This window comes from Calypte anna, chromosome 19, assembly GCF_003957555.1.
Source record: "Calypte anna isolate BGI_N300 chromosome 19, bCalAnn1_v1.p, whole genome shotgun sequence".
NCBI lineage: Eukaryota > Metazoa > Chordata > Aves > Apodiformes > Trochilidae > Calypte > Calypte anna.
Window position 1 is genome coordinate 7,327,300 of NC_044264.1, and position 20,610 is coordinate 7,347,909.

The 20,610-nt window shown below is 45.2% G+C and overlaps 3 protein-coding genes across 8 annotated transcripts in view; 2 read left to right on the plus strand and 1 right to left on the minus strand.

Annotated features, from left to right (window-relative positions):
• The window catches only part of ABR (ABR activator of RhoGEF and GTPase), a 37,747-nt gene extending 35,278 nt beyond the window's left edge, over positions 1 to 2,469 (plus strand). For 2 of the 4 annotated variants that reach the window (XM_030462183.1, XM_030462185.1), the window contains one exon: positions 116 to 2,469. In XM_030462183.1, the coding sequence (XP_030318043.1) occupies positions 116 to 205 (90 nt within the window). In that variant the 3' untranslated portion in view covers positions 206 to 2,469. The remainder of the gene's footprint in view (positions 1 to 115) is intronic. The other 2 variants (XM_030462184.1, XM_008495078.2) reach the window with 1 other exon arrangement.
• Positions 2,470 to 3,312: 843 nt separating this feature from the next.
• TIMM22 (translocase of inner mitochondrial membrane 22) lies at positions 3,313 to 7,401 on the minus strand. The gene is made up of 4 exons (XM_030462186.1): positions 7,119 to 7,401; positions 6,335 to 6,531; positions 5,285 to 5,357; positions 3,313 to 4,243 (listed from the first exon to the last, which is right to left on the minus strand). Exons 1-4 carry the CDS (start codon positions 7,345 to 7,347, stop codon positions 4,167 to 4,169), a joined length of 576 nt encoding a protein of 191 aa, XP_030318046.1. The 5' UTR covers positions 7,348 to 7,401; the 3' UTR covers positions 3,313 to 4,166.
• A 238-nt stretch (positions 7,402 to 7,639) lies between these two features.
• The window catches only part of SPECC1 (sperm antigen with calponin homology and coiled-coil domains 1), an 86,056-nt gene continuing 73,085 nt past the window's right edge, over positions 7,640 to 20,610 (plus strand). Inside the window, exon 1 of one of the 3 annotated variants that reach the window (XM_030462695.1) lies at positions 7,640 to 7,724. The gene's annotated coding sequence lies outside the window, so the exon portion shown is untranslated. The remainder of the gene's footprint in view (positions 7,725 to 20,610) is intronic. The other 2 variants (XM_030462699.1, XM_030462696.1) reach the window with 2 other exon arrangements.

A 20,610-nucleotide genomic window follows, 5' to 3' on the forward strand; every position in this document is an offset into this window, starting at 1 on the left:
TATGTGTCTGGGTAGATTTGTCACTCTTTTTCCTGCATGTGGCTGTACAAGGACAAGCTGGAGGTGGCAGTTCTGCCCCTTTCTGGCCTAACATCCCCCCCTTTGCCTGCTACAGGTCCAGGTCCTTCTCTACTACCTGCAGCATCCTCCCATCTCCTTCACTGAGCTGAAACGCAACACACTTTACTTCTCTACGGACGTGTAGCCTGCAGGGAGAAGGCACCAGCTGCAAACACTCCCAAGGCCCCTTCTGGGGGACAAGGACTGGATCACAGCCCCCCCAGGGAGACTGGCCCAGACCCAGGACAGTGCCATCTGCAGCTCCTGTACAATCGTGTACCAGTGGCCCGGTCCCACCCCAGGTGCCGTGCCTCCCTGTAAAGTAGTCGTGTCTTATGTCCCTTCTTGTGTTCAAGAATTGTTTCTATGTATATTTGTTCAACGGAAGAGGTAGTGACTGACAAGGGCTGTGGACACAGGCTTCCCCCTTGGCTAGTTTTCTCCTGGATTCCTATCTGTCTGCTCACTCCTACTAGGCATCCCTCATCTTGCCCAGCTTGAAGCTTGCAGCATCCCAAGAGTGCCTGTTTTGCTGCCCAGCTCCCCTGCCCCATGCTTGCATGTGCAGTACTGGCTCGCTTCAGAGGCTGGGAGCTCACAGGCTTCCCTCCCTGGTGACAGTGACAACCAGCTCTGCTTTGGCTTGCTGCCCACACAAGTGTTGGACCCTGTGCCTGGATCCTGCTCTGGCCGAGCAAACCTCTGACCATGGGAGCAGAGGAGTGAGGTGCTGCTTCCTCCTCGCTATGTCTCTTATGGGTGTTTTTGGGCTGGTGTCCTCTTAAACCCCTTGCCCTGTGCTTTGCCTGTGTGCATGTAGCGTGGTGGTTGCTTCCCTCGCTGTATCTCACCTCCAAGTAGTGTTTTGGGGCACCCCCGTCACACCAGGCTGGAGCGAGAGGTGCTGTGCTGGTCTCGATCCACAGCAGGCTTGAGGGATGGCCTCTGGCACTGATGGGGTCCCACTGGGGCAGATGGATCCCACAGTTTTCCCAACAAACCCTGGCAGGTGGGGAACAAGGTCACTGCTGTTTCTGCACACTTGGATCTCTGCTGTCACCAGGCACTCCGAGGGTTGCCAGCGCTGGCTGTGCCCCATGGCAGAGCCTGACGGGGCACTCGTGTGCCTGCTGGTCCCAGGGGAACAGGGAGGTTATTTCTCTGTCCTTGGCCTTCCCTGCTGTCCCGGACACCAGGGAAATGGCAGCACCCTGCCCTGGTGCCATCCCTGTTACCAGAGATGAGTGAGGCAGCGGGACAGTCACCCAGCCTGGAAAGCAGCAGAGAGGGACAGGAGGAGGAAAGCCTTTGTGGCCCTCACTATCCAAGGGCTTTGTTTGCCCTTTCTCACAAAGCAGTTGCCTGGGCCAGCTGTGCCCAGCCAGTTCAGGTCCGTTTTAGTTAGTGGATCCAGTTCTTGGCCCTCAGGCTGATGGCTGGAGCTCTCACACCGTGTCCCAAAGCAGCACGGCCACACGCCAGTGCCTGGCTCCTAGTATGTCCCCCACCCTTCCACCCCTCCCAAGGTAGGTGCTGGTACCTGTTGGGACACGAAACCTTTCGCTCTGTGAGCTGAGCCCGTGTTCCCGTGGGAAAAGCCCCTTCCCCATTTGTGTTGGCCCCGTGCTCTCCTGTGCCAAATGGAGAAGGATGAGAAGTGACCAAGCGTTTCCCTGCTAACAGCAGCGTTGCCTTCACCCTCCTGACTAACAGACTGTTCCAGGTGGAGCCCTGATGCACCAGGTATGTTCTAAGCCCACATCCCCGGGGAAGGCAGCACCTGCCAGCCCTGCACCAGCAAAGCAACGAAACGAGGGGAGGTTTTTCAGTCCCCCTCCAAAGGGCTCACACTCCAGACCCCACTCTTCTTGGCTACCATCTAAACAGAAGGGAAACAGCATTGCAGAAAATAACCAGGCATCTGCCTTGGCCCTGGACCCAGTAAGGAGGCTGAGGCTTAGATCTGACTGCACAACGGATCCCTGTGTGTGTCTGATTTGTTACATGTGTCCAAGGCTCTGTCCACGATACTGTCATTCCAGATGGAGACTCTCTACAGCCAAATCCTCCCCCTGTGACAGTGGCTGGAAGCCTGGTCCACACAGCCCCAGCACAACAGGCTGTGGCTGTCCCTGTGACTGCCTTTTGCTTGTCCCTGCAGGAAGGAAAAAAAAAAAAATAAAAAATGGGGGGTGAACTTTTGCAGCTACAGGTAGAATAGAACTGTTAATTAATATTTGACTTTCAAAAGTTGTTAAGGATATATTTTTGTTTGTGTTCTGTTTCAGTTTCTGTAGATTATAAACTTTAAATGGCTGTAAACCATGTGAAGAGAAAAAAAAACCAAAACAAACAAAAAAAGTTAATAAAAATGCAAAGCCCCAACATTTGCACAAAAGGAGCCCCATAGTGTTGGTGTTTGCACTAATTGATCACCTTGGCATCACAGCTTCTTTCTGTTGTGGAAATCTTGCTAGCTGCACTTCAAGCCAGTGGTATAAGCACAGGAATTTTGCCAGAAAATCTTTTAAGAGATATCTTATGGTTTGGGCTGCATCCTTGCATTTCAGTACAGAGGGGAAAAAAAAAAACAAATCTGGACTGTCTGGAGCCAGCCTATTTAATCAGCCCAGACTTACTCAAGCTTAAAATTCAGCTGACTTGCACAGCTTATGGCCTGAGGATACTGAACAGGCACAGCAAGGGACATCAGGCGATCGGGAAACCTCATCTGATAGATCACATGGTACTGTCTGCCCATTTCTTCCAATGTGGAGATGGGAGACAATGTGCCTTCAAACTGACCACCAGATCAACCAAAGCAGCCTCCTAGTGTTGCTTTTTAAGGTAAGCCAGGGCTGTCATGTTTCTGGGATGTGAAACTGTGGGTACAAAGAAGGGGAAGTGAGTGGGAGAACCCCTATTAGATGTGTGTGCTGCATCTGAAATCCTGCTGCCTCAAAAAGATGGTAGTGGGGGTTGTGTTTTGCTGTGTTGGAGTGGTTCAGTGAAGGTTAAAATCATCCCTAAACTATTCCAAGAATAAAAAAATTACCTCCTGAAGTCTAAGAACAGATCTTGGTTAGAAGAGCAAGAGGTCTTCTGGACAAAAATCAAAGGGGAGCAGCTCCTTGAGCTAATCAACAGATGTTTTGACTTCAGTACCTGTTTCCACAGTGCAACACTGGGGCACTCAGAGGTGCTACACGGATGTAATGGGATCAGCCTTTGTGCTAAGTGAATGCCCAGTTATCTGTCTATGGTTTATTCTCACAACTCTGTTTTCTAGTCTCACAATCAAACTGCTGGAACTAATGGTGTGAGTCTGTGGCAGTTAAAGCAGCAGCAAGATTATCTCAGCAAGGTTAAACCAGGCTAGCCAAGTGGCTACAGAGAATTATACTTCTGCAGCAACCTCTTTTTTTTTTTTCCCCTTAAACTGTTTTGTTCATCTGCCAGTAACCACATGGTTCTGAGGCTAAGGATTCTTTTTTTGCTTTTCCCTTTAAGACATGGTAAAGAAATCTGGCTCTCAACTCTGTACTTGAAATAAGACAAGTTGTACAGATGGTGGTTTGTCTTCAGCTGGTATTTTTAAGAAAAGCCTGGAACAAACTTATTTCTCCACAGGATTTTACCTCTCCCCAACATAGTTGCAAGCTGCAAGCTGACAACTGTTAAAACATTTGCAGCACGTTCAAAATACACAGTAACCTAAATCACTGTTGCTTTTTGAAGATTGTCCTTCTGCCTCTTTTGATGCTAGCAACAAACTTAATCAAAATCAGATCCAAAGGATCGAAAAAAGCTTGGAGTCCAGGCTTGTTTCCTGGAAACTGACAGTCAGCTGATCCATCCTGGAGATACTGCTCACTGCCCCTGGCTCCAGCCTCGCATACTCCCCACAAGTCTTCTTGAAGCAGCACGCCAGGGCTCAGAGCCAGATTATTGTTAGTCATTCAGGAAAAGTGGCCAACACCATCCAGCTTGCAGTGATGAGGACTCCAGAGGCAGTGGAAAGGTAAGTCTGATGGTACTTCTGCCGTGATGCAGGCTCTTAGCATCAGTGGAACAAGAGGGCAGTGTGCTCCCCCGGGGTCCCGCCGTTACCGCAGATAATAATCGATTGCGGCAGAGAACGCGGCAAACCCACCGCAGCCGATGACCCCGGCCTTCAAACCAGCTGCAGGGAGACAAAAGAGGAAACTTATTTTGCTTATTTTGCTTACACTCTGCGTGCTTAGAGAGCTTCCACCTGCAGGAACTTGGCGGTCCCCTAGCAGGGAACACTGGCACTATCACTGCCCATGGTGAGGAGGGACCCTGGCACATGTGTGATGTAAAATGACACTGGAGCTGGCCTAGCATGGCCTGCTGACTGGGTGCTGTGTTGCTGTGACTCCCCCCAAAGGGCTAGAAGAGAAAATGCCAGAGAGAAACTGCTGATTTTAATGCACTCCTGAGTCCTGTGAGTGCCTTCGGACTAGGGAGGGATAGGAAGAGAGCTACTGCATTGAAAAGTGTTAGAGGATTAGGTCCAGGACAGACACAACTTAACCAGCTCAATTAGAAGCACTTTCAAAAGAACTTTCTTTTATGTTCTGTGCACATTTTTCCTTAAGGAGAGGTGAGAGAAATTTGACATTTCTGATGAGCAGAGCAGCTCTCTTCCTACATGTTTTTTTTCTCCAGATACTGTTAGCATGCAGGGCTTCACAAAGTCCCTGTTAGTGCCTGCTGGACTCAAATCCCACTCAGCAATCCTGCACTTTTGTAGCTGGGTAGAACTGTCTATTTGATTGGATCCAGGAGAAAGGAGGGAGGCGTTTTACACATTGTGCAAATTAAGAAGTGCTGCCAGTGAAATGGTATATATAAGCAGAGCTCTGTTAACACACAAGCTGTAGCTTCAGAAAGTTACTCAGTATGTATTTTTGTCTCCCACAGAAGAGTGTGGAGAGCTAACACCATTTTTTGATTTTTCTTTCAGGTCCCTTCACTTGATTTTCCTCCAATCTCATTGTCCTGTACAACCAAGCCTGCCCATGACTGTCTCAAGCTGACAGACACAGCAGTTCTGCCAGCCTGGAGTACAAGCTCACGTTGACATCACCATAACCCCATGCAAGGAGATTTGTAGTGTTTGTTCTATTAAAAACACCACATGCTACCTAACCAGTTTACAGTCTTATCACAGAAACTGCTTCCAGCTGGCACTACCAACCTCTGAAGCCAATTGCTCCTCCTGTGATGCAGCCACTAATAACACTGTTCTTCCAGTCTGACTTCCCACGATACTGAGGAAATAAATATCAAGAGTCAGCAAGTAAACATGGGATAAATGCTCAGCAGTATCAGTATTAATACAACCAGAGATTAAATGACCTTCCAGCCCCTCCTCAGCAGAGGATGCTTTTCCCTCTGCTCTCAGCAGATGGCTCCCTGCACTCTCAGACTTGCAGGACCAGGAGAAGGAATGGGTCACCGGGAGAGGTAAGACAAACCCATGTGGTGCAATGCAGTGCTACAGCAGAGACTCTCAGGTGAGCTGATACAGCCCTCAGAACTGAGATTTTAAAGGCAGTATAATCACAGGAGTGCAACACTGATTCTGGCCATGCAGCCTGGGTCTCAGCAGAGATGAGAGCCTCAGCACTCTGCTGACAAAGATGTACTATTGCCATAGCCTGAGCACACCTGTGCAGAGATCTCTTTGTTCTGCTCCATTGTGCAAGGAAATACATTAAGATTATTAAGTAATAATTGTGTCTTTCAATTAAAAGACCATACCAAAATTTTTAACAGTCTAATTTTTCTATCTAAGAAAACAGATGATAGATTTACCACTGAATTGCACAAGGGCATTTCTTACTGTAGGGGCAAGAAGAAAATAGGTTTGTAAGTCAATAACTTTGATCAAAGGATCCCTTTCTGCATATGGATTTCTTAGAGGCCCAAACTACCATGTTGCAGTTTGATGTTTTAAAGTAATGAGTACTTGTTGCTGGAGTTTCAAAAAGCAATGCCTATGCTAGCCAATACATTCAGGACCTGAACTGAAAATTACTTTGCTATTTTATGCTCTTCTGCTCGTTCTGTTAGAAAACAAGCATTCTGAAGATGGGTCTGAAAACTGAAGAGCTGGCCAAGAAACAGAATAGCTTATGCCCTTGCCCCATCACAAAGGGGATCTACATAGTTATTTGGACATAATAGAATATATTATTAAGTGTAAAATAAAACATTTCATAGTGCTGAGGAAGTTATTACTCACAGATTCTACCAGACACTCAGTGCAGGAGAACATGGCACCCACAATGGCAAAGTTCTTTGCATAGGATATGCCTCTCTGCCCCATATCTTTGAGGACCTCTTTTGCAGTTGGGGTGCGATATGGATCCTTGGGATCAAACCCAACGTTGGTGTCAATGCCAGCTGTGAAGACACCAAATGCACCTCCCAGAACAAACCCTGTAAAAGACACAAAAAGGTAAAGCAGACTTTGGCTGGATTCCAGCAGCACATTCCCTGCAGGCACCAGAGCACCTCCACTCCCCCCCTCGGAGAGCACGGCAGGGTGGAAGGAGCAGTGTGGGAGCACAACTGCTCCATCTCTTGATACTGTGATGGACACTGTTCTGTGGGACAGAATCACATAATGCTTTGGGTTGGAAGGGACCTTAAAGATCACCTAGTTCCCACCCCCCTGCACGGGCAGGAACACCTTCAACTAGACCAGGATGCTCAAAGCCCTGTCCAACCTGGTCTTGACACCAAACCTCATCCTGGTGCTGACACCCTCCTTGCTGACAGCTTGTGCTGAGGAAAGGCCGTGAGCACCTTCCTTTGAAAGGGAGAGAAGCACTGACAGACACCGGCAGAGGCTTAGAGGGAGGAAAACTAAACACAGGGGTCCCCGTGCTGCAGACCCTTCTCCCCCCGACCCTTTCCCGACGCCACGGGGACCCCCACCTCCCCGTGACCGCTCCCACCACGGCTTCCCCTCAGCACCCTGTCCCTCCGGCCGCCCCCGGTTCCCTCAGCCACCCCCACCGCACCTCCCACGCAGGACAGCACCGCTTTGAAGGCGCAGCTCTCCATGGCCCGCTCCACCATCTTCTGCTCCTCGCTCTTGGGCGGGCTGGGGATGCCGCCGAGGGCGGCGGGGTCCCAGGCGCGGGGCCGCCGCTGCTCTCCCACCAGGTGCTGCAGCAGCAGGCTGTACTGCAGCGGCGGCTGGGGAGGCTCCGGGCCACCCGGGGCGGAGGGTGGCTGCGCTCCCGCCATGACCGCCCTCGGACACCCGGCACCGGCTGGGCCCCGCGTCCCGGCCCGCTCGGGTCTCCCGGCGGCGGCTGCGACTCGCGGTGCCTCACGGGAGCTGTAGTTCCGCTGCGGGCAGGATCCTGCCGCTGGGCTCAGAGCTGTGACTACATATCCCGGCGTGCCCCGCGGCAGCTCTCTGACAGAGAACTACAACTCCCGGCAGGCATCGCGGCGGGCGGTAAGGTGGGTGTGCCGCCCGACGAGATTGACGGCTGTGGACTACATTACCCGGCGTCCTGCGCGCCAGCCCCCTGGCGGCCGTTGGGGCGGCTGCAGGTGAGCTGAGGGCTCCGCTGCCCGAGCATCCCCGGCGGCGGTGGCGGCAGCAGCGGCAGCAGGTGAGCGCGATGTGGGCTTTGGTTCTGCTTGGGACAGGCTGACAGCCTCGCCGAGGGTAATCCCGGGATGGAGGTGGAGGGCTGAGTTGCCGCAGTGCGGGACTGAAGCTGGGCTTGAGGTGCTGGGAGAAGGGCGGGAAGCTCTGAGGTATCGCGCGGCGGTGGCGCCGTCCCCCCCCTGACTGACTTCTGGTGTCTGAGGGGAGAACGGGGGGGGACAACAGGTCCCGCAGCCTCTCCCCGTTTCATCCCCTTCTCGGGTCGGGATGTGACCGGAGTGTGGCTCGGGGGAGGGCAGAGGGTCCCAGGGACACGGCGGCGGTCACCGAGGGTTGCCGGTGCAGAACGCAGCTCCCACCAAAGCCCTGGCCCTGGGCTCGGTGCTGTGAGGCGCCTGAGGTGCTGCCGGCGGGCGGGACGAGCCCTGCGGTTTCCCTCCAAAACGCGGGATGAGGTGGGAGCTGAGGAGTCTCCCGGTATCGGGGATGGGGCTCAGGACTCACCTCAACCTTTTGAGCTCCGAGACTGAGCTCAGGGAAGGGATCGCGGCTGGGTGAAAGCGCTGGGCTGCCAGGCCATCCTCGGTAGCCCTTTTATAGCAGGACTTGTATTATCTTGTAAAGGCTGAAGAGGATTACAAAAAATCCGCCTTTCCGGCACAAATTGCAAACTGGCTTTTAGGGGGTTGTTCTGGTTGGTAGTGAGGTGAGGAACGTTTCTTTTATGCTTTTTACCCTCGGTAAACGAGGTGCTGTGGAACATTAAAGATCTTCTGCTTGCTTTGCTTATGTTGCATGTTGCTCAGCCTGGGTTACTTTCTCGTCCTGGGGGACTAGAATTGGTTTTCTGTTCAGCTCGGCACAAATGTGCCTTAAAAAATAGCTTTTTAGTTTTGGTTTGTCTTTTTCTTGGTATGTTTCTGTTTTAAAAGCTACCCATTGGTTTTTAACCCCTGAGTAATTTCTCTGATGGAGTCAAGAGGATACTTTGAACTAATGTATTTCAGTAACTGGAAATTATTTAAAAGATTCAATATTTGTTTTTAAACAAGGAGCTGAGTATGAAATCTTCCTCATCCCCTGAAGTTTCCCTGTAGAGATCCTGAAGTAATCAATTTCCTTGCTTCAATTTATCTCTTACACCTTGTCTTGCATATGTCTTCGCTTAGGACTGGATAGGTGGATTCAAAGAGTAATTTAAATTTATGGCTTTACCACTTTATGTTTAATAAATGATGTACTTATGTATTCGTATAAAATGTCATTGTGCAAACTTACTTTTCAACAACTTTCCTCTTAAATTCCACTGCCCTCTACTGGCTGGACCAGTCGGGTCCACTTGCCCACTGCTCTATTTTACCCTCTACACTCTTTGTTTTTAACTCTTCTGTTTGTTGGTGTGTTTTGTTTTGGGTTTTTTTAGTTTATTTTTAATTTCATAATCTGTTGGAAAGGCTGCCGCGAAAATCTGCTAAAAAAGTTACACTGCAAGGCAGAGAATGTTGCTGGCTTGGTGACCTCCCTAAGGAGCCCTGAACTGTAGATTTCAGTCTTCTCCTTGATCCAAAATAACCTAGTTGGGCTGATCTTCAAGTCACACTTGCAAAGCCTAGTTTCCAACGGCATAGAGGGAAAAACAAAACAAAACACAATTGTTGGATTTGGAATCTGAACACTGAGAGTTTACACTTACAAGTGGAATGTTGGTTTGGCTTTCTTTTCCCTGTGTTTTGGAGAAAATGCCAGGTTACTGTTGCTTGCAAATAGAATATTTTATAAGTAAGCTTTTAAAAACATAATTATATAAAACACTTCTTTTGTAAAAATGAATATTCATAAATATTTCCCTCCCTCAGGTGTTTAAATAATTTCCTCCTTTTCCCATCCATGCTGCTCTGTGTTCTACCTATGAACAAATGCATATTCTCAAGTGCATAAACAGACTTTTCATAGGAGTGAAATTGGGTGGAGGATTAAGACTTGGAGTGAGAATCTGAGAATTCAACTCATCTTTGGTTGATAAGTTGTTCAAATTAAACTTTCAACTGTTTCTTTTTTTATAAACCTCTGAACCTTGTTACTGCAGACTCTTGTAGCCAACGCACTTGACCCTCTTCCTTCTCCAGGCTCTTGCTGCCTGAATGCTGTGCCTGAAATCACACTCCCATCTTGGAGCTGCTAAGTCCAGTATAAAAACTCAGTTATTTTTAACCTTGCCTAATCCCACACAAAACACTTGCTTTTCATGTGAAATGTTCCTTTTTCCTGTGTGAGGGCAGCATTAGGTGCAGATGATCGTGAGGTTTTTTTACAGCTTGTGATGGACCCGATGTACCAACACGGCTCAGCATCTGCTTCAGCAGAGGGCAGCACATGGGGGTATTAAAATCGTGTCTCACTTGACCTTTACAGGGACTCACTCTTTCTCCCACACTTTGCTATTCTCCAGACGGGATAAACCTCGGAAATAATGGGTGCTTTGTCTGAAATCCTGTTTTTGCATATGTGTCTTAGCTGCAGAGCTCTCAGGTTTTGAACAGGCTCTGGCTGTCATTTTTAGCACTGCTATTTAAAAAAAAAAAAGTTTTCAGAGCACTCAAGTTTATCTTGTCAAACTGCCAGTTGTGGAGTCTTCTCAAAAGTTATCTAACTGAGCAGGAAGTGGCTGAAGGTGGAAATCAATAATAATCTGATTAAATTAATTATTTTTCACTCATACCTCATACTCTGCTCCTTTTCCCCCTTACCATTGCTGTGATGATAGGGGAATGAGAGGAAGAAGAGATAAATTAATGGATATTTTCATGAAAAAAGGAAAAGTTTTCACTTGCACCACAGGCAGAAAGAAGTTTTGGTTTTGTTGGGTTTTTTTTTCTGAGGTAGCAAGGCTTTCCGTGTTGGAGAATACAGTTAGTACCATGGCAAACTACTGAAGTATTGAAAAAAGGTTAGATTGTAGCTAGGTAGCAGGTATGTGGAAGTTAAAATTGAAAAGGCATCCCGAGTCAATGGTTGTATGAAATGGTTTTTTTTCTTTACAGGATAGGCTGCAGAGAGAGAGATATTTCAATAAAATCTCCTTTCATAATCAACAGACTTGTTCCTTTTGACCCTGTTTTTATCTCAGAGAGAAGGAGCAGGATGTGGGTTTTCAAGATGCTTGCCTTCTCTCTTTAATGTTTTCTATCTCAAAGAGCATATCTGTTTTGAAAGTAAAGCTGTTTCTTTGTGTTTGTCTCACTTCAGCAAAGGAATCCTTTCCCTCTTCCCAATTTCCCTAATATTACACATGCTTTTGCTTTCACCTATGGAATTAACAATATGTTTTTGTTGTAATTCATGGTCTAAAAAAAGATCTTTAGAAAGTTTCAGACATCATCATCTCCCAGGGCTTTTAGCTGTTGCTATAGAAGCTTAAATTCTCTTTTCAGAGACCTTTCCAATACAAAGAAGTTGATACTGGAGGAAAGTTGTCATGGAAATATGCAGCAAAAAGAGAAAGGAAATAACAATTTGATGACTGTTACAGAGGCTTAGCCAACTTGATGAAGTGGCTTCATACCTGGAGATCTGATCTGCTGATTCTCTTTGTTACATTCCTGTGGACTGGAAGGCTACAGACTAGGACCTATGGAAATAACATTGGCATTTATTTAAATATAAATATTTATTGCTGCAAGAAGGGGGTTCATCAATTCCCTGGTGTCAGCCCCCTGGGGTGGATGCAGACAGTGCCATTCTGCAGCCACCACCACTCTTTCTCTGGTTAAAGGAACCTCCCCCAGGTGATGCTGGAGACCAAGGAATTTCCAGTAGCCTGGTTCACACGTGGGATGAGCTGTAGCACAGCTTTTTTATTTTACTTCTGGCAGCAACCACTCTGAGAGGATTTATGGAGCTATCCCTATTGAAACGAGGCTCACAGAACCAATTTTTCAATGGCTAACTAAAAATAGTTTATTCTGCAAGCTTCAGTGCCCTTTCAGATTTGAACAGGAGTCGTTTGTGTCCAGCTAAATGGTTGTATAAGTAGATCTCTCTCCGTAAATTTCTTGTCCACTTATACCAAGACTAACCCTGGTTGGTTTCCTGGTTTCAAGTTTTTTGTGTCTTTCTTACTAAAGCCTCCTAATAGATGTGATTATGAGTGAGCTGCTTTTAAATATCTATTACCAGCATCACCATGGCAACTGCTGTTAGAGTCTCTTCCTGGTAGGTTTCCAGCTCCCTGAGATACAAGCCAAAATGCTTAGGCTGTTGTTATCACAGTTTGAATGACATCATACACAGTATCAAAGAGGAAAAAAAATAACATTTCTTCATTTTAATAGCAGTGAGTATTAATTGTACTGAAAGAGTAAGATAGGTTTTGGAGTCAGTCCTCAAATCAGAGAGTAGAGGACAGTTGGATGGGCAGGGACAGACCAAGCTTTCCCTGAAGGACTTGCCTTCATCAGCAAGGAAGGAGAAAATGTCACTGTCCTTCACTGAGCCAACACTTGGCTTTTCTTTTGATGCTGTTAACAAGTGGACTAATTATTCCTAATGAAGGATGCAAAGTCGTGATATTCCACTTGCCTCAGGAGCAGCAGAGTTGCCAAGTGATTCAGTGCAAAGTAGAAAATATTGAGTTGGTTTGTGTATTCTCACCTGAGTTCTCTGTATTCACTAATAGCTGCTTTTTTTTTTTGCTCTAGACCTTCAGGTGCTATGTCCCAGTGTTAGCTGGGCAATGTCCAGAGTGACTTCCCTGCTGTCCTGGATTCCCTAATCTTCTCCTTTCCACCTTTCACATCTGCTTTCCTTCCCAGGATCTTGTTGCTTGGCTGATCAATCCTCTTGCTCTGTAAGGGCTGTTTCTGTAGGCTTCTCCACACCACTGGTTCACTAATGTCCCTTGTGGTACCTGTCACCTCAGGGGGTCGTTTTCCTTTCCTGTATTTATTTCTTTGTGATAAAAAGGTGCACAAACTCCATAGGATACTTCTTCCTTTAAATGCAGTCTGTTTTCTTGCTTCGTTACCCTCCTATTTTAGTATCAGCTGGAGACTTTAAATTATCACTTGCTTTCATAGAAGCTTGGAAGCTGAGCACCTATTTCTGCTGCTCCATTAGCTGTGCCTGCTGCTTTTGCCATTCAGGCTTTCTACTTGGTGAGGGAGGCTTCACTTCCTTTAACAGACTGTTCAGTGCAGCTGTTCTGGAGAAGAAATGGAAGCCTGGGCTTAGGGACCTTGAGGAGAGGTGCAGTTTGTATCCATCTTCTTTGTTCATGGGGATAACTGACCTGAGAGAGCAGAGTGAGTGGTACTGTGCACCTTGGTGAAGGAGAAAGTTCTGCCTACCTGGAGGATACATTCATGCTGATGAAGCACTGTTATTTGTCCTTACCTGCCTTGTAGGCAACATGAATCACATAGTAAATAACTGTATTTATTTTTATGGAGCTTTAGTTGCAATGTGTATTTTGTGTCAAATTTGGATGGTGGTACCAATTTGGTGCTTTAAATTCCAGCTACATGTTTAAATTTCTCAGGTGCTAAGCTGACTGAGAACTTTATGTAGCAGCAAACATTCATATATGATGTTAGGAAGTAAGGAACTGCTGAACTCTATTTTATATTCTCCCCTTTTTTTTTCTTGACTTAATCATGATCTTGATTTGATCAAAACCAAATGTTTGTCAGGTCAGAGGCTCTGATTCTGAGTGCCTGTGCACCTCTTTTGCAAAACTGATGATGCTATATAGGAGCTAAAATCAGTGGGCACTGTAGATCCTTCATGGATTGTGATATTTTGTCTGTAATTTGCACCTTTGCTTCCCTACCTGTAAAACAGATGAGTTATGAAGTTACTGCAATGATTAGCTCGTTCTGTTCAAGCTATCTGTAAAGGATGAAAAGACTAAGAACAAGGTGGAAACTCTGAGACTTTCCAGGCTGGAAAAAAGGAGGCTCTGAGCTGACCTTATAGCAACCTTCCAATATCTGAAGAGGGCCTACAAGGAAGCTGGGGTCAGGCTTTTTGCACAGGTGTGTAGTGAGAGGACAAGGGGAAAAGGTTTCAAACTTGAAGAGGGGAGATTTGGGTCAGACATTAGGAAGAAATTCTTAACTTGGGTGTGGTGAGACACTGGCACTGGTTGCCCAAGAAGTTGTGGCTGCCCTCTCCCCCTCTCCCTGTCCAAGTCCCAGCTGGATGGGGCCTTGAACAACCTGGTCAAGTGGGAGGTGTTCCTGCCCATGCAGGAAGGTTGGAACTGGATGATCTTTAAGGTTTCTTCCAGCCCAAACCAATATCTGATTCTATGATTGCTATATGGGGGATCAAACCTTACCAGTAGCAATTTTTTCTGATACCCTGATCTACATTGCAGGGCTTGTTTGTCTCCTGGGACTTGAACTCCTTGTGCTTCATCAGGTTTTTTCTGTTAATTTGTCCTAGTTTTTGTTGCTGCTGGGCTCCCTGCAGTGCATGTGGGGCATCTGGGCATCCCCTGCAGAGCTGCTTCCACTCAAGGGCTGTCAGCACTTCCAGTGCAAGTCCCTCTGGGAAAAAGCTGGCAACTCAGGTCTTTTATTTGCATCACCCTGAAGTGCACCAAGAAGTTCAAAGTGGTGGGGAATTCCTTCACCATCTCACTGGGGTTTTCAGTTCTAAGGCAGCCTCCAGCACCCATCTTCTCTAGTCCTTGATTTTCCTGTACAGCTCTCTATTGTCAGTAAAAAGCAAAATTTTACTGAAATGCTTTTCTCTTTGAGGCTTCTTAGTGTTTCTAATGAATACCTGTTATAATTTTTTTCCTGCTAGGTGATAAAATGCAAGCTTTTCTAGCATCTGATCCTCCTTGGACAGCAAGCAAAGGGAGCAAGGAGGGTTGTGCAGCATTTTGCCTGTGTAGGTAGTAAAAACTTGCTGTGCTACTTGAATCTGATAATTCTCTATGAATTGTTAATGAATGCCACATTATAACCTATTTATCAGAAAGCTAACAGTAAGGAATAATAATGAATGGAGATATCCCCTTTCCCTTAAGTCTGTCTTTAGTAATTGAAATAAAAAAGATTAAGTAAAAAATAACACTGAAAGTCTCATCTTCCCCTTCCAGGGAAGAGCACAGAGCATTGCCTTCTTCATATATTTAGATTTATCTGCATTTTTAAAAGAAGGGTGACTCTAGTAAAGCTATCTCTGGTTTGTTGCTGTGTCTCTGGTGCCCAAGAAAGTGCAGACAGCTGAAAACTGCAGAGAAAAATAAAATTTAGACAATTGTGTGTAAAAGTGATCAGAGGCTTTCATTTTAATTAAACGAAATACAAAGCATATTCCTTCACCACAATATTTCCTTCCTCATTTCAGTTGGCTTTTTATTTGGTAGACAGATGTTTGTTAACTCATTGCTGTTCTAGTCGGAAATGACAGAAATGCTGAAAAATGCTGGTGCCTCTTGCAGGCTCTGACTTTTGAAACAGGCAGTTTCCTAATTCTATTTTTGACTGACTGACTTAGTGGCTGTTCCCTTGGAAATTCTAAAGCTGTTGTCTGGTCTTCTGAAATTTTGGCAATAGACACCAGAGGAAGATGTTTTTCTTGTCTCCTGTAGCACTCCATGTTCCATAAAACATATCTGCTCTTTTCCAAATTTAGTGATTGTGGTCTCTTCCAGCAACAAGTATTTTCTCTAGTTGCAGGTTGAAGCCCCAGGCTGAGCTCCTGAAGTGTGTGAGTGGGAATGTGAAGCCATAGAATAGTGTCCTAAGAACAGGGGTGGTGGTGGGGGGGAATAAATCAGTCTCCCAAGTCAGCAGGCACAGCTTTCTTGCACTGGAGGAGCCTTTTTGGCAAGAGTTGCAGGAGATCACTTTTTCAATCCACCCGTTTCATCAGCAGCATCTTAACTGAACAGCAGTTGTTTTTGTGAGAAGTGGTGCCCCATGATTCATTCTGCAAATGTCCACCAGCCCCTTGAACTTCCTGACATCCGTAGTGGAACTGAGAAAATAAAGAAGTTTGGATCAGTTATGTACAAAAAGGAAGAAAGTGGGGAGTAAATGCTGTCCCAAAGCCATGGCCTGACTCCACCAACGCCCACTGCCTGATGCAGACTTTCCTTTGTAATTTCTTCTGGGTTTAGAGCTCCAGACAGTAATGTTCCAAGCCTTATAACTGAATTATATACTTGCTTTAAAAAGACATTGTTATTGACATAACAGCCTCATTTATGGAATTTCTCTTCTCTGTAATTAAGGGGGTTGCATGCACAAAAGCAGTTAAATATAACAAATATCTATAAATGCAAAGATATTTCAAATCCTGTGCCTTGTTTAAGCTTTTTTGCCATAGACTTTCTGTGCATTTGCTTCTCAAATGAGCTATGCTACTAAAAATTCTACCCTTTGCCTGTCCCATTAAGTTGTCTCATCCATATTTGTTCTTGTAAAACTGCACAGGTTGCAACATAAAGAATTTTGATTCCTCAAAGGCAGTGTTTTAGACAGGTATTGATTAGTGAGGATTGGTCTTATCCTCTCTATCTTGTTGCAGAGTCGTGGGAGCTGGTGGGTCGAGCAGCATGCAAGCAATATGCTCACTGTTATTTCGTCTGTCAACTGAATTTACCAGCTGGCAGATTCTTTAAAAAAGTTTATATCACAACTTGAAATTGTTTTCTCATCCTGACTGTGTGAAAATCATTATGGCTAAGGCCCTGGACAGGCTGCAGGCTTTCTTTATAACCATGGCCAACTCATTTTAGCTGTCTGTTTCTGGGCTCTTTGTTCATTAAACAGAAAGGCAATTTTTCAATTCAGAAGGTTTTGTGCTGATTAATTCTTTGGTCTAAGTAAAGAAATCAGATAATTATAGCAATAAGTGCTACCAGAAAACCTCTAAATAAACAAATGTACTGTCTGGTCTAGTTGGGTTTGGGAAAATTGTATACCACTATTCTAGCCTGTCTGCCAAAACTGAGGCATGTAAATGCTGGGACTGTCTCCTTACCTTCAAAAATTTTCATTTTTAAGTTTTGCTCAAGTTATATTTATCAAAGCTAAAAATATCTTTGGAAATTAAATGCTCACCTCCTCTCCCCACTCCCCTCATTTCAGTTCTTTATTTCTTTTGGCTGAAGGATAAGGAAACCCATTGAGCCCAAAGAACTCACCAGCAATGACAAGGCAGGGTGCTATAGTATAAAAAAAATGTGCTTGTTTTCTTCAGAGAAAGAAGCTTTTCAGCAAGGTGTATGTGATTGATGTCCCTCCCATGTAGCAGCTCAGGGTCAGTACCTTCCAGCTGTATCCCTTCACTTTTGAAGGGGATTGATCCACCATCAAAGCAGAGGGAGTGACTGGCAGGCCCTCTGCTGGGTACCTAGGTGACCTTATTGCCTGTGCACACATCACTGAATGTGGTGACCCTTCCTCAGGGAGGAGGAACATGCAGCATGTAGGTTATAATATCCACAATAACTTGGTTAATGTGGATGACAAAGCACTGCCTTCTTATCTCAGCTGTGAATGATCTCAAACTCTAAATGGTAGATGTATAAAATTAGGGAATGGCTAACTTTAGATTGATAATAATAATAGACTGACATTTCTTCTTGGACAGCTCAAGAGGTGTCACTCAGGACTGATTCTAGGTACTTCTTGTCTAAAAGCCTTTGTCTTTATGTATCTTCCCTTCATGCACAGACCTTTCCAATTTTTGAAGGAATGGTAGAGGCAAGGGACATATCATAAGGTGTTCTGGCTGGGATTGCTGGCACTCTGGGAGAGGTATTGTTATTAGTGTGGAAAAGAAGACCTGAAAGCTTTTTCTGTGGCTTACTCTGAAAAATGCCTTATTTTTATAGCCACCTTCCTGTCCTTCCTTTGCTGTATGTACTGCATGTTTGGACTTGATTGGATCATGCAAACTAGTCTGGGGTTTATGTTCTCTGCCCTGTGTCCAGTTCTTCTGTTGGGCATGATGGGAGACTGCAAAACTCTTCATCAGCTTTACAGATTGAAGCATCTCAGTGATTTGGAGGTGGGATACAATTGGCTTTTCTTTCTTGCTTGCTTTGATGAAAATACAATATTTCTCATTCCCCTGAGTAAGCAAGTGTGCATATGTGTGTGTGTGTGTGTGTGTGTGTGTGTGTGTGTGTGTGTGTGTGTGCTGAATGCCAAAGCACTGGTGAAGCCAGCTTGCTTCCGTATGTGAATCATTTCTCAAGCAGCTCTGTCTCACTGCAATGTGGTTTTCCTCTCAGGGAAGCTCTCAAACCCTGAATTTTCAGTCTGGTTTGCACATGTTGTCAGAAGCTAGTGGAAGACAGTTCTCTTTTTAATGCAGAGAAGACGACAAGCTTTTACTGTAAGTATTTCAATATTTTATCTGTTAAGCTGGAAACTCTAGAAGGATTCTAAGACCAGTAATGTATCCTTAGAGTGAATGGACCTGCTTTGCTATCATCACTTTAGTATCTCACTTTGAAAATAAATTGCATGAAACGAAGTACAGTGCAAATCAGTCTGCATTGTCTGAAAACAGGCTGGGGTTGGCTATGACAAGAAAAAAATCCCATGGTGTGATTCTATAGAAAGCTGGCTACTGTATTTTTCTTTTCCTCAGCTACATAGATTTAGTGACAAAAGGGTTGAAGCTGTTCTGTGCCTGCTTCTGCTTTCTTCTGACTGTTTGAGTTTCTGCTCCAAGAGTTAAAGGAAGCAGGAGCATTAGCAGACTTTCCTCTGCTTCTGCATGTTCACATAGTCCTGTCAAGAAAGGAAGAAGCTGCTAAGCAAATAGGTTTGGCAGCTTGCATCCCTGCAGCAGATCAGGGAAAGCCACCCAAGGCAGGGTACCCTCTTACAAGAGTATTGCTAAGAGCAGTACAGATTCTCAGCAGGACCCTCTGGTTGCAGCAGTTCAGCAGTTGTCCTTAAAGTTGTACTGTGAACTGAAGCTTGATAATAGTAATAGTAGTAATAATAGCATTTATATAGCATGCAATGTGGCAAAGTTGTAGAGCTGTTAATTAAGCCCTGTGTGTGTAGCAGTGAAGGATTACTGGTAGAACTGGTTTGAGAGCAAGGATTCTCTACTCCTTTCTCTTGAACATCTAGGTTATTCTAGATGTGCTCTATAAATCTTTTCTGTCTCACCTCCAAAGGAACTCTTTAGTGTTTTCCTCTTCTATCCTCTCTAAATTACAAAGTGCTCTCTGCTTCAGTAACCTCAGCACAAGTGTATTTGATTTGCTAAAGGAATGTTCTTTGCACAATTTGACAGATAACTAACACCAGAATATCTCATCCAAACATGCACACCCGTATTTACTACCCCTTCCCTTTCTAATTCTGTTCTGAAGCAATTTAATTTCATTATTTAGCCCACCAAAGTGGTTTTTTTCACTGTGTCGCTGGTTCCCTGAGTCATAGTTGTAAATGGTTGATACTGCTGCCTAAATCTGTTCTGTTTCTGTTCCCTATTAATACATTTAAAATGCAGAAGTCCTTAGGTTTCTCCTGCAGTTTTGGATTTATGTCCTCATCTTTACAAAGAGCCCTTTCTGTTAGAAGTTCACACTGTCACTCGTGAATGTTCAGAAGTTTCTGGCTTTCTGACTTGAATAACTGGAGGATAAATGGCTCCTTAAGAACTAGCTTCCAGATATCAATTATTTCTATGCATTTTGATGGATTGAAAATGGGAGTCAGGGAAACATCCTGGCAGGTGGCAATCTGTGGGGCTGCTTACTTGAGTTCTGTGTGACAGATGTCAATTGATCTCCTTTTCATTATTTGTGTCTGGGGAGTTCCTTTCCAAGGCCCAGGAATGAGTGTATCTTCATAAATCTGTTCTCCAGGGAACAATTACTATGCCATTTCTAGAAATGAAAAAAACTAAAGCATAGAAAGATTCCAGGGCTGAGAATAGAACTGGGTGGAATGCCAAGCCAGCACACTGATTGCAGTATCATCCCTCCATGCTTGGAGGGGACTGGGGATCTGCCAGTCCATGTGCATACACCAGTCAGGATTACCATGTAGCCACATGCTGTGCTTCCCTGCCATTCCAAAAACCATGGTCATTGTTTCTTGTAGATATATCTACTGTCTGTGCTAGAGAAAAATGTAATGACAGGTAATTATCAGGCAAGCCACTTGCAATTATTCTTAATATCTCTTGCAATTACATTGCTCTTGCTCTATCTAAAATGAAACCTTCTTTTCTTCTTTCTTGCTGGTTGGCAAAATCTGAGGTGTTCACTGTGTGTGTCACTTGCTTTGTGCTGTACTCGCCGGGACAGTGGTTCAAAGAACCTGGATTAATGAGCAGTAGCTACCTTGAAATGGTTCTAAAACGTTTTGTTCTCAACCTGCAATATGCTGAATATAAATTAAGCCCATCTATTCAGGGCAGGGTCATACCAGGGAAAGCCCAGAGTGACCTAATTCTTTGTGATTGTAACGTGGTTGTAACTTCAAAAAGGAAGTTTGGAATCAATGCATTATTTTCACCCTTCCTGAATTTTGCCTCTGGCTTATGTCTCCAAAGGGCAGCTGTTAGCACTGTAGAAACTGATTTACTTTCTCTGCTTGTCAGACATGGAAGTGATGAGGAAACTACAACTTCTGAAAATGCATTCTTCAAATTCTGCCCTGTGGAATCACTTCCTAGATGATGTTTTGATGTGACTTGATAAAATTTGGAATTCATTGCATAACTTCTGCCTATGCATTCTGCCATCACCTGCTTTCATATACACTCTCCCTGCATGACAATATGCTGCCCTACCTGTTGTCTTACAAACTCCTGTTGCCACCCTACCCTTCTTATTGTCTTCTGCCTTGTGTGCATCTGTCATTAATGTTATGAGCATGATTCAGAATTGC